Genomic DNA, 13,199 nt, shown 5'->3' with positions numbered 1-13,199 from the left:
TCACCAGGAGGATGAACTGGACTGGGAATTTTTGGGTCAGTTCATGGAGGCTGTAAGAACAACCGATGTGGTTGTCATGGGTGACCTAATCTACCCAGACATCTGCTGGGAGGAGCAGTCAGCCAGGTCTAAACGCTCACGTAGGCTTTCAGCCTGCATACAGGACCTCCACCTAACCGAGAAGGTACACAGTCCCACCAGGGGAAATGCCTTGCTAGACTTGGTCCTTGCCATAGGCGATGACCTGGTGAGGGATCTGCGGGTGCTCAACTACCTAGGCGTTAGTGATCATCATCTGCTGGAATTTACTATCCGGCGCAGGATGGTGAAAGCAAGCAGTAAGGCAGAAGTCCTTGACTTCAGGAGGGTTGACTTCAATGACCTAAGGAGATTACTAAGCGAGAATTTGTGGACTCGGAGCCTCAATGAGATGGGAGTCCAGGACAGGTAGTTGTTTCTTAAGGAGACGATCCTCCGAGCTGAGAGGGAGTCAGTCCCAACGTGAACCAAAGGGGGCAAGAGTGCTAAAAAGCTCCCTTGGCTCAGTAAAGGCATTCAGGAGGGCCTAAGGGCAAAAAAGGTGGCATACAATCAGTGGAAGCAAGGGGCTATCACCAAGGAGGATTGCAGCTCCGTTGCTCATGATTGCAGGGAGGCAGTTAGGAAGGCCAAGGCAGAGATGGAGCTAGCACTGGCAACCAGAATTAAGGATGACAAAAAGTCCTTTTTTATATACAGAAGAGAGTAACAAGGCACCAGGTAACGTGGGGCCCCTACAGGACAGGCGTGGCAATCTGGTGACTGCAGCAAAGAGAAAAGCTGGTCTCTTCAACGAGTTCTTTGCCTCCGTATTTCTGAGCAGGGACCGGGACAACTCCCCCACTAGGATTACGGACGGGCTCAGGGGACACAGTGCCATGCTTAGGGTCAGGGATGATCTAGTTGGGGAACTCTTGGAGGGGCTGGACATGTATAAATCAGCAGGTCCGATACTCTTTATCCAAGGGTACTGAGGGAATTGGCAGAGGTCATAGCAGGGCCCTTGTGGTGCTCTGGCCAGGTCCCAGAGGACTGGAAAAGGGCCAGTGTGGTCCCTGTTTACAAGAAGGGGAGAAAGGAGGACCCGGGTAACTATAGGCCAGTTAGTCTCACCTCAGTCCTTGAGAAGACCTTTGAGAAAATTATCAAGGAGCACATCTGCGGGCACCCAGCATAGGAGGTCATGCTCAGGGGCAACCAACATGGGTTCATTCGGGGCAGATCCTGCCTGACTAACCTTGTTTCCTTTTATAACCAGGTCACAAAGTCCTTGGATGCGGGCATTGAGGTGGATGTCATCTACCTGGGCTTCAGGAAGGCCTTTAACACTGTTTCTCACCTCATTCTCATAAAAAAACTAAGTGACTGCAGCACTGATGTCTGCACAGCCAGATGGATTGCAAATTGGCTAGATGGTCACACCCAGAGAGTGGTGGTGGGTGGGTGGGTCATTTTCAACCTGGAGGGATGTGGGCAGTGGGGTTCCCCAGGGCTCAGTCCTCAGGCCTGTGCTATTCAACATCTTTATCAGCGACTTGGAGGTGGGAATGTAAACCACGCTGTCCAAATTCAGTCTCTCAGTTCTGATCCTTAAAGGGAGTTTCCAAAACACTTTTCACAGATGAGCCTACAAACTTCACTTAACCTGGGTACAAAAAATTATAGGCTAAATATAGACATTGGATTTATGACACACTATAACCTGCCTGACATCTGACTCTCCAGGTACCTCTCCACTATTTACCAGCTACATTCATCCCCCCTCCCCCAGGTCTCTCACCCACTAACTCCTCAGTTTATACCTTCGCTGACTGCTTTTCTTGCATGCAGCCCAGCCTCTGGCCTCTTTACTATTCATTCCATCCAGGAAGAGCACACACCAACTGCAGATGCTTTCTCAGCCTGAGGAGGGTTTTTAAACCCGAAAGCTTGCTAATAATTTTTTTTCCAACTATTTAGTTGGTTTAATAAAAGATATCAGATTTACCCAAAGAACCTTGTCTGCTTAGCTACTGGAAGATATTCGGTCACTGCTTTCTTGATAATTTGGGTGCTAATACTCTTCATATAGCGTTTTCAATTGTAGAGAAAATTTTAGTTTCAAACAGTCCCTAGTGTCATATGGAACAGCACCTCTTGACAGCTTTTGCTGCAATCTTCAATGTTTAAGGGCATAGGGTTTTATGGCAACACCTGTTTTTATGATAATGCTTTGACATATTTATATCTCAGGATTTCTGGCCTCCCTGTGTTATGAGACATGCAAATTGTTTTACTTGTACTCAATTAATTTCCTGTTGGGGATCTGTCCAAAAGGCATTCAGCAGGGTTTCTGAAAATCCCAAGGCTCCAGGTGGATGTTTGTTCCTCTGAGTTGTGTTTTCCCATGATCTCAGGAGAGTCAAGAGTGTGCAGAAGCATCTGCCTCTCTGGTTTCTGATGCGACTGGGGGATCTGACACAGGCAGTAAAAACCTGGTGTCCTGGGGCACATCATCCCCACTCCATCCTGCAGCCATGTCATTTCAGGAGGGGTGAGGAGGGATTCCTGTCCCTGCCAAACCCAGTGCAGACCGGCCTTTGGGGTCCCCAGCCACAGGGGCTGGGTCATAAATGAAGCTGATTATCCCCCTCCCCCCATCATGTTGTTGGCTAAGGGAAAGGAGGGGTTCAGGCACCAGCTGAACCCATCCATGTCTGAGGCCTTGCAGGGGGAAAGAAGGGGATTAGTGGTGCAGAGGAGCTCCTGAATGAGGAGACACCTATTCGGTTCAAAGGAGGGGGGACCTGAGAGGGGACAGAAGGGTTTACAAAACACCACATAGAGCAGGGAAAGCAAACAGGGATTTCTTCCTGACAAGAACCAGGGGTCCCAGAAGAAAACCAGCAGGCAGCAGGCGCGTCTACACCAAGCCTAACTGTGCAGCCACCTCAACGCTGCGCAACAGTGCGTCACAGCACGGACAGTGCGAATACAATTCTGCACGCGTTATTAGGCTACCACACAGCAGCCTCAGTAAAAAGGCATCCGTGAGCTCTACGGTGCATTTATTTAGTCTTGGATTATAGAAGTCTTTTTGCTTTTATAATTTGTATCCGAGGCCAAATTAGCCAAAGCTAATTCCAAATCAGAGTCCAGAGCCATAAGTATCCCTACCTGCTTCCAAAACCTTGGGTGGGCGGGCAGGCGTCCCTCTGTGCAGGGCCAAGGCCAGAGGCTCCCGGGTTTTGCTCACCCTCAGCCGTACGGCCCTCGGAGCAAGCAAACTCCCATTTCCATGAACTGGGCTTACAGCCGCGGCACTTCGGCGGGTAGTGCGCAGTAGGCACTGAGCACGAATGAACGTGTGGACGCGTCCCTGAGGCTGAGCCGGCGGAGGGAGCTCTCTCTGCGGCCATCACAGAGCAGAGGACAGCCCGGCTGTCCTCGAGGGACACCAACCCCGACACCCTTCTGTCAAGGGGAAAACAGAGGCCGTAACGGCGTGAGGGGACAAGCACGCGCGCACAGCCCGGGCCGGCGGCGGGACCCGGCGGAAGCGGCGCTCGGGGCGGGGCTGGCGGGGCGGCGATGCCGGGCCACGTGGGCAGAGGGCGGCTTCTTAGGCGGCGGCAGCTGCTGTCCTGTGCCGGAGCAGCCATGCCGGGCCCGCTGAAGGAGGAGACGGCACTGCTGCTGGCCGACTATTTCCAGCACCGGCTGGGCGGCACGGCGCTGCCGCCCAGCCCCGCGGCCGAGGCGCTGCGGCGGGCGGCGGGCGAGCTGGAGAGCCGCGAGCAGCCCTTCTTCCGCTCGTGCCGCCCGCTGGCCCGGGCTGAGCCGCGGGAGGCGGCGGCGCTGCTGGCGCGGGTGGCGGCGCAGCTGGAGGCGGACGGCGGCCTCAACTGGGGCCGGGTGCTGGCGCTCGTGGTGTTCGCGGGCAGCCTGGCGGCGGCGCTGGCCGAGCGCGGCGAGGACCCGGCCCGCCTGGCCGACGTGCTGGCCGCCTACCTGGCCGAGGAGCAGCGCGAGTGGCTGGAGGCGCACGGCGGATGGGTGAGGAGGGCCGCGCTCGCGGCTTTCCCTTATATGGGAGTGGAGCGGCTTTCCCTCTCCTCCTCCTCCTCCTCCCCTGCCTTCCCGCGGGCCGCGCTGCCCCTGCTCCCCGCGGCGATGCGCCCCGCCGCCCGCTCCCAGCACGGGCCTAACCCCGCTGCCTCCTCGGGCGGGCGCAGCGCAGCGCAGCGCAGCGCAGGCGCGGGCGGGGCTGGCGGCCGCGGGGGCGGGGGGCGAGCTCCCGAGCCGGCCGCGGGCTGGGCGCACGTGCCGGCGCCTCGCCTGGCTTCCCCTGGCGCCGCGCGTAGGAAGCGTTATTGCCGGACTGAGCCTTTGGACCCCCATAGTAGGGCTTCATCAGCTTGTCTCCAGGCTTGATGCCAACTGAAGAGATGGAGGCAGGGTATATTTAGTGTAGACTGAAGGTGTCTTATTTCAGGAGATGGAGTGGAGGAAGTGTTACCAAAGGTGGTCATGGGCAGGAGCTGTGCTTTGTAATTATTGCTAAATATGGAATGGTAAATAGAGATTTGGACAAGAGGCAGTCTGAAAGCAGCACGACTGCAGGAGCTGGCCAGGATGAGGATGTGTATAGTTCATATCAAACTTCTTTTTTTTTTTCCCCTGGATTAGTTTGTTCCTGCTAAACTTGTCTAACCAAACCTGTATCTGCCACTAATAAAATAACATCCGAGTAAAGTTTCGGTTACATCAGTAGGCAGTATTGCATATGTGGAGAACGCTTTGGAAGTTCATAGTTCAAAATGGAATGAAACTGAAAAATGGCATGTGTTAATGAGCTCCACAAGGGCATTTCGTTTGACATAATGTAACAAGCTTAGTAGGACTCGGAACTTGGTTTTAAAAACATTACTCCCAAGTACATGGGACAAGCATTAAAACGGCTGCATGCACTCCCATGACTTCAAGTTATAATCCATCTGATAACTGATGGGTTTTGTAGAAGCTTCCTGATCGTCTCAGTAGCATAATTGGCCTGGGTGTTGTCCTAACTCTGCCCTTCCAGTCTGCAAATCCTCTCAGCGCAGCTCAGAGCTTTCACCCAGGGCCAGCTGACACGCTGCAGGAGTTGGAGCCTGGATTCAGCACTTGCTTAAGCTGGTTACTTGCTCACTCTGACGCTACAGGATGTGTGGTTCAAGACCACTCAGTGCTTTTCCACACTTCCCCTGTGTGTTCAGAAAGGCAAGTTTCTGCATAACTTCCTGAGAAGAGAATGGAACAGCTTGGTCTTCTGCTGCACATGCAAACCATGTGATATAGATAACTACTTCACAGTCAGGGTGGCTATGATCTGGAACCCACTTCCAAGGGAAGTGGTGCTGGCTCCTACCCTGGGGGTCTTTAAGAAGAGGCTTAATGCCTACCTGGCTGGAGTCACTTGTGCCCAGTTTTTCCCCTGCCCAGGCGAGGGGTTGGACTTGAAGATCTACAAGGTCCCTTCCGACCCAACTTCTATGATTCTGTGATATGCCACAAGTCCTAGGGATGTGAGACATGACTGCTTGCACCCAAGCAGTCTGCCATGAAGGCAGCCTTTCTGTGAAGCATTTGGTACTGGACTGTAGTTTTTATGCTAAACTAAAAAAGGGGAGGGGGGGAAGCTCATGGTCTTGGCCAAGGTCTAGTGTGGTGGTCTTCATCAGCAGGTCACGAGCTTTCTCACGGGAGCACAGTGTCATATCCCCCCTCTTTAAGATGGGGAAAGTGTTAGCCAAGTTAAGTTCCTGCCTGAACCAGGAGTAGAAGCCACCTCCAAATCCCAGTCTACCCTCTAGGCACTAGGCCACATGGGATTCAGGTCTCCCCTTTCAGACTGATCCTAGGACCTTCTCCTGTAAGGTCCACCTCTGGCTCATCGGTGGATGATGTGGGCAGAGCTTGCAAAACTTGTAACTTGTTTTGCTGAATACTAAACAACTAACAGAACTCTTCAAAGCTGCGCTGTAGCTTAAAATGGTGAATTGCTTGCAACTGAATGAGCTTATATATTCAGTGAGGATAATCTAGGGTTCCTTAGGCCCAAGTCTGCTTCTGTTGGTTAAGAGAAGGCCCTAAACTTGGTCTAATCACTTGGTTACAACAAACACTTGTGTAGTGTGTGACTATAGTAACATGCTGTGAGTATGAGGGTGTGAAATAAGAGGAACTTTCTGATGTCCTGTGCTGTAATCTATGGCCAGGCTCACTTTGGGGCTTTCAGTAACCAGTTTAAGTAAGAACACTTCCCTTCATAATGACTTTGAGTGCAGAGCCTAAATCAATGGAAAATGTTGCATTTTGAGGCTCAGGAATTTGGCCAGTGTTCATCCAGATGGGTACTTCTCAGGTGTTTATAGGATAAATTACCATAATAAACTTGCTAACACTCTTCAAATAGTAACCAAAATATTCACATTTCTGAACTGGCCCATATGTCTCTGTCTCTGAGAGAAGAGTTTATGACTCTATACATTGGGAGAGCCATTACAAGATTTTCTTGCAGTAAAACTGGGTAGCTGTGAACTTTTTAAAGTACCTGGTATTTTAAATTGGCAACCCCATATCCTTTATAAACTTTCAGGTTTTTAATATTTACTTTTTTTAGTCCTTATTTGTCAGTATAAAAATAGCAATTATGGGAAGCAGTCCGCTTTATTGACTCTTCCAAGGAAGCAAAAAATGGTGTGTGTGTGGCTGGGGGGAGGGGGGCGTGTGTTTTTTGTTTCTTCCACTTGCTCATGTGAATTCTAGTAACTATGGCAGCTGGCTGACATGTAAACGGTCACTTAGCAAAAAGTGCATTAACTATTTGTACGAATTTTAAAGTGTAAAGAACAAAGTTCCGGAAGAAATTAAGAGTCTAACTTGTTTACACAGACATCTGTTGAACAGAATTCAAACATGACCATCTGGAGCTATATTGCTGCCACTCTTGGTTATCATGAATAAAGATCTGGTGGAGCAGCTGCCAGCTATGTTCTGTCATAGGTCAGCTCTGAATTGAGTTACTTCCAGACCTTCCAAGTAGAATATGTAATTGGAATCATGCATAGAACTGGGAGAGGGGGCCAGCTTAAGATGCCTGCCTTAAGTGGAAATTTCCATGTACTGTGCCTCAAATGGTTTCCCAAGCTTGAATGAAGGGAAACCCACACAGGTCCTCTCTTCAGTCACTTGTAGAAGGGCAGAACAGGCTAGCAACATAATAGTGGCTGTTTGGAAATAACATATCCAGTCTGCAGTAGGAACTTGAATAGGAGATGGCATATTCCAGCTTTTAAGCACTTTTTAGTTTCAACCATGGAAACTGCTAGTTAATAATGAGCTATGATAATGGGGATAATTGGAATATAGACCAAAGAACAGATATATAAAGCAGCAGGGGTGACTAGTGCCCTCTGAGTCTGGGAGGGCACAGCTTGTGGGCGTGCCTGGAGATGGGCCAAAAGCCCCATATCCACTCTTATACTTCTGTGCTATGGCTTAGTGGGGGGGGGGGGGCACATGCCCCCCTTTGCCTCCCCTACCAGTTGCCTGTGTCAAGCAGTGTGGTTTCATATTCTTGGCTTTTAAATGTTGCTGAGTAATTTTTAAATAATCATCAGCTGACCAACTCAAATTCTTACTTTTCTCTTGTTTTTTCTAGGATGGCTTCTATCACTTCTTCAACAGACATGGCTCTCAACCAGCTGACCAGAGCAATACCATAAGCACCATAATGGCAGCAGCAGGATTTGGACTAGCAGGGTTAGCTTTTCTTTTGGCAGTGCGATAGGCCGGTTTGAGGGATATTTTTTTTTTTTCTTCAATGGAAAAGGACTCTTAAACTGACAGTTTACCAGATTCCCTTCTATTTTGTATAAAACAGGCTGTTGAAGTTTATATTTTTAAAACGGCTTGTTGTCTTAAGAGATCATGAATACAGACTGCCTCACTCTGCCGAGCAGCACAGCACAAACGCACACACCATCTTGTATGTGCCTACGGTGCTTAATGGCTCCAAACATCTTCTGGACCTGTGTGTTTTGAAAGGCGTATTTTAAATATTACCCTAGTTTGCATACTGCAACTTCTGAGTGCTCAGTGTTACACTAGAGTAAGTTATGGTGAACTTTCAACCAAATGCGTTATTGAATGCATCTTTATTTAAATGGGAGAAACTGTTTTAGAACACAACTTCATCTAATACTGTTAAGCGAGTTAATGTCAACTGTAATGTAAAGGCTTTTACAATGTCAAATATGGTGCACTTCACTTATTACTGAGGCAGTTCTTTGGTTTGGTTTAGAGTACCTGTGATGTGAAAAGCGTTATGGCTGTAATACTAAAGTGTAACATAAAAGATAACACTACAGTACAAATAGGTGATGTGTATTGATAGGAACCATTGGTTATGGCTGTAAAACCTGTTCTTACTGAAAGAAGAAAACTATTAACCTTAATTGGTATATTGAAATCCAGTGAAGGCTGGGATTTCCCTGGATTTCCTTGTCAAAACAAGAATTTCCATATATCTTAATATATTTTTTTTGAAATATTTATCATTATATTATACTAGTAGCCATAACATCTCTATTTTTGTTTAAAGTTCATTTTAATAAGGCTCTTGTTATCACTAGTGTGTGTCAACCATTGTTTCCCTTGATCTAATAGTTGTTCTATTCTCAGCACGCTGTACAATTTTTTTTTTTCTTTTTTTTTTCTTTTTCTTTTTTTTGTTCCAGTAATGTACAAAACTGCCTTTGTTCTGGTAGTGTTTTTAACTTGTACAATTTTACTATGGTGACTTTAAAAGGTGAATAAATGCAATTGAGTTTTTATTTTAAAGGGTTAACTCTTGATTTTAATTGGATGGCTGTACATAATTGTTTGAAATATGAACACTTCAGTGGACTTGGATGCGTAAACTGACATCTACAGACAGTGTGTTTTGATATCAAACAAAACTTGTGCAGCTTTTAGAACAGTGTACTTATGTACACTGCTAACAGCTCTGGTGCCCTTTTTTTTAAGACCTCAGAAGATGGAACTAGTTAAGGAAATTCACTTTTAAAGATTAACTTAATTCTAGTGGTTTTGAAAGTAATGTGGTAGGAGTCAAAAGAGCAGTGACTAGCTGCACTCCCAATGGCAGCGTGCATTGCAGCTGCTTTTATCTTTCCTAGAACTCCTGGCATAAGAACAAAAAGAAATGGGTAGTAGTAACTTATTGTGTGGATGCTCAGGTATGCAGTACATGATGACTGCTCTGTCCCTGTTCAACTTGCATTAAGCAGGCAAGAATAACCCCCTAAAGGTTTCAGATGAGTTGAAGGCTTGAGATTAATATGCTTTAAAATAAAATAAACCTATTCCAGCAGACGACAGTTGGAAGATGGTTTTGCAACTTCAAGAGCCGCTTAAATTGCATGCTTTGAAAAACGTGGGTATGAGGGACATTCCAGTAATACAAAGGGGCAACTGTTTGGTAGCTGAGTTTCCCATGTGAGAGGGGTATTGCATGGCCCAAGAGAAAAAGCAAACTTCTGTAACTCCCTCTCATCTTCCCACTGGATGTTCTCTAGCCAAGTTTCTCATGCTGCCTAGGGAGCTAGGATAGCATCCGCTGGGCAATATCCAGAAGGAGGGTGCCAAATGTTGTCTTCTCCCCCTATCTAGTCCCACTGTGTACGGACAGGAAGCATTAGTGCAGTAAATGGAGCTGTAAGCTGTTCACATTAAGCTTCAAGATGCAGTCTTTAAGTGCAAACTAAGAAATTGGTGATCACCAGCCATTCTTTTGCAGTGCTTAATGGGGAGAAGACTTGTGAAAGAGAAGGGCTGTTCATGCCTGTGATGCTGGTACCAAGGGCTGTACTACAGTTTCGTTGTGTCAGAATTTGATTGTGCTGAGTGAATAAAAATGCACAGAGAACAACAAAAGGGAGCATTCATGCTGATAAGGTTCAGAGTGGCTGGAAGGAACTTATCTTCCCTCCCTTGGTGCCATTTGCTCAAAACAAACACAGTGAGTATTTGTTTTTCTTGTTTCCAGTCCTTCTTCCCACTCAGTGTTGATTCCTCCAGTGAAGGTTTTGAGGCCTTGTGGTGGCAGGCATTGAGTGTGCTTATGACAAAAGGTGGTTCCTCTCCCTCAAAGAGCTTATACAATACTTGTTTTATCAGCAGCTAGCACTATAGATTAGCTGAGGGAAACTTTCTGGAGAGAGAATAGTTGCAGTGCCCAAAATGCATTTGCTCATCATGGCTGCTGTAGTAACCAAAATAGATTACTTCTAAGATTAACACAAGGAATAAACCGTAGTTTCCTAAGCAATCGCCTGGGAGTACTTCCCTATGCAGTCTGTAAATACTACTGGGGTAAGTGATGGGAGGAATTAAAAGTGCATTCTGAAATAGCTTTGCCTGTCTCTGTGCTTTATTTGTAAAACAAGATTAAGTAGTGTAAAGAAAAATGTACATCCTACAGCTGATGCTAAAGGGGGGGGGGAAAAAGACGCACAAGACCTCACATGAGACTTGTTTCTGATATAGCTTGATTGGGCAGGCCACACAAACACAAAACCCAGAGAAGATAATGTGCTGATTGCAACAGTTTGGCAATGGAGAATAGTAATAAATGTTGTCTGTTACAAGCTGGAATTTGGAAATGTCCTCAAGTAAAGCCACAACAAACCTTCAGAATAAACATGACTTCTGGAAAGGAAGCATAGTTGGTTTGGTCTTGTGGAGCATCCTCTGCATTCAGCATCTTGGTAAAAAAGGATGTCAATATATGTGGCTGGTCTAGAGCAGTGGTCTCCAAACTTTTTTGATCGCGCACCCCTATCAGTAAAAAATTTTTGAGCGTGCACCCCCAATATATGTATATTTATATAAATAGAAGTTCTAATATCTCTTCCTGCACCACAATGGATTGTTTTGTGTATCCCACTTTGGAGACCACTGGTCTAAAGCAGAGGTGGCAAACCTGCAACACCAGCAGCATTGGTAATGTCTGTGGAACACAGCAAATCAAGGAAGGGACAGGCAGCACTATAGTAAATGGGGCAGAAAGCCAGAAGCCAGGGACTGCTAGAACAGTTCTCTGGCATGTAGCCAGCATGGGCTATGCATTCACTTCCTCTTCCTGCTGCCCCTGAGGTCTCTGGAATTCTCAGTCCAGACTTACAGCAGCAGGACCCTGCAAGGTTGCTCATTACTTTCTTTTTCTGCTTCCAGGTGCCTCTGGGATTTGTAGTTCACACTTGCAGCCAGCACTAGGTAAGTAGGGCAGCTCTGTACTTGAGGGAAGAGAAGTTTAATGTCCCCTCCCTGGTCCCCAACCTCAGCGGGAGTTTGCTAGTGGGGGGTCAGGGCAGCATTGGTGCCAGCGAGCCAGCCCTCACTGCTCCAGCTAGGGAGCAGAGGAGCAGGGCCAGCCTTGCTCTCCGGAGCAGACTGCACAGCCTAGCCCAGGGCTGCAAAATGTTGGGATGCTGGGACAGAAGTTTCATTAACTGGTTTGACCTAAATCAGTTAAGTCTGACACTACACTCAACCAAGTTTATCTTAACCAGTTTAAAAATGGCTGAAACTGGTTTTTCATATGGTGAACTTCTGCTCTGTTACAAGTGTAGATCAGTTGCTGACCACTTAAACCAGGTTGTGTAACTTCTGTCCCTAGCCTTGGAGGGTACAGGGCTTATTTTAGGCATGCCTGCCTGCAAAAAAAAAAAAAAAAAAAAAAAAGGTTGCCCCCCCCCTTCTCTACCCACTGGTCTAGAGGGTAGTTTAAAAGCAAAAATCTGAATTGATGGCAAGAGAATTGGGTATAAGTGGTTCCTGAATTGCTGTAACACTACATAAAAGCAGGAGAGCTTAGCTGAGGTCACAGGTGAACAGATCTAATATGATGATCATTTGGAGGCTTATCTGCCCATTTCTAAGGCTTTGAGAATACGTAGCCATTCATACATTGTTCATTCTTGGTAACATTGGACTATGTTTTGTCTCGGCAGTTAATCTTAGCTGGTATAAATCAGTTAACTCCATTGATTCAAAGTGGGTAAGACCACTTTTACCTGGTGGGGACTTTGATTTTTCAGGTCTGACCTAAGTATTGAAATTTTGTGCCTTTTCAGCAAAGGATAAAATAGTGCATTTGAACTGATGGAATCAGCTGCTGTTCATGTTCAGTCCTGGTCACCAAAAATAAAAAATAAACAAGAAAGTTTTTTTTTTTTTTTTTGCTCACATTCTTTTGGGGTTGGATAATGAAAATAAACTGCTAAGTTTCACTTTTGTTTCTTGTTAGCTGCTGCTTTAGAAGAAAAGGGTGGCAGTGCAAGGTCAGCATACATTTGGGTGGAAATGTTTACATGTGAGCCCAAAACCTAATCACTGCAGTAAATTACTTTTCATGGGGAAAAAAAAAAAAAAACTTGTACAAGATCAGAGACATACTTTTATGGAAGTAAAACTTTAGTTTTAAAAGAGCCTTTATTTTAGGCATAAACTGAGAGTGAATGTTTCTTTTAATGAAACCAGTTTCATGCACTCAGGAATTGGCTTTTTTTTTAAGGCAAATATTTATTTAAAAATTCCATTTTGGAATGAATCAATTAAACCAGTCTCTTGTGAGACGGTTCCCAACCTGGGTCCAATCTAACTTGCTTTACTCAGATTAGTAGAATTTGACTCTCTGCACCTTTGTTTTTATTGACTGGTTTTCAAATTGTCCATGTCTGCATGTAATTTATGTTCCTATGTCTGTTGCACTACATCATGTAACCCATGTTGTTAAATTGGTGAGCTTGTGGTTTCTGGAAGCTTCACCCATTCTAGGTCACTTTGATGTGTATAATATTTGCATTGATTAGAAACTGAATGCATTAAAATGGTTTTGGGGGGGTTTTTTTGTTTTCCCCAGGGAGGAGGTTATGTCAAATATCAGGCATATCAAAATTCAGTTTCCTGTAGCAAGGAACTCCACAACACAGGAAATTGGAAAAGGATGTTTAAAAATAGCCACTGTGTGTCTTCTAGAAGGCTTTTGCTCTGTGCAGGATTTCATCCTTTTAATGATTCTGACCTGTCAGGAATTTGCTTTGGATTTATTTGAACATGCTTTTTTGTTTGTT

The 13,199-nt window shown here is 46.2% G+C and overlaps 1 protein-coding gene across 1 annotated transcript; it reads left to right on the top strand.

Annotated features, from left to right (window-relative positions):
* Positions 1-3,615: 3,615 nt before the first annotated feature.
* On the top strand, positions 3,616-8,904 carry BCL2L10 (BCL2 like 10). The gene is made up of 2 exons (XM_090029629.1): positions 3,616-4,074; positions 7,724-8,904. Exons 1-2 carry the CDS (start codon positions 3,679-3,681, stop codon positions 7,850-7,852), a joined length of 525 nt encoding a protein of 174 aa, XP_089885755.1. The 5' UTR covers positions 3,616-3,678; the 3' UTR covers positions 7,853-8,904.
* Positions 8,905-13,199: the final 4,295 nt, after the last annotated feature.

Source organism: Crocodylus siamensis, chromosome 15 (genome assembly GCF_052110815.1).
Source record: "Crocodylus siamensis isolate JL-2025a chromosome 15, ASM5211081v1, whole genome shotgun sequence".
NCBI classification, from domain to species: Eukaryota; Metazoa; Chordata; order Crocodylia; family Crocodylidae; genus Crocodylus; species Crocodylus siamensis.
This window is presented reverse-complemented; position numbering and strand designations above follow the sequence as displayed.

Excerpts from the sequence above, each read along its gene's own strand:
- BCL2L10 (XM_090029629.1), top strand. The coding sequence starts at position 3,679 with ATGCCGGGCCCGCTGAAGGAGGAGACGGCACTGCTGCTGGCCGACTAT. Across the intron at positions 4,075-7,723 it reads TGGAGGCGCACGGCGGATGG|GATGGCTTCTATCACTTCTT; the intron begins GTGAGGAGGGCC and ends TGTTTTTTCTAG.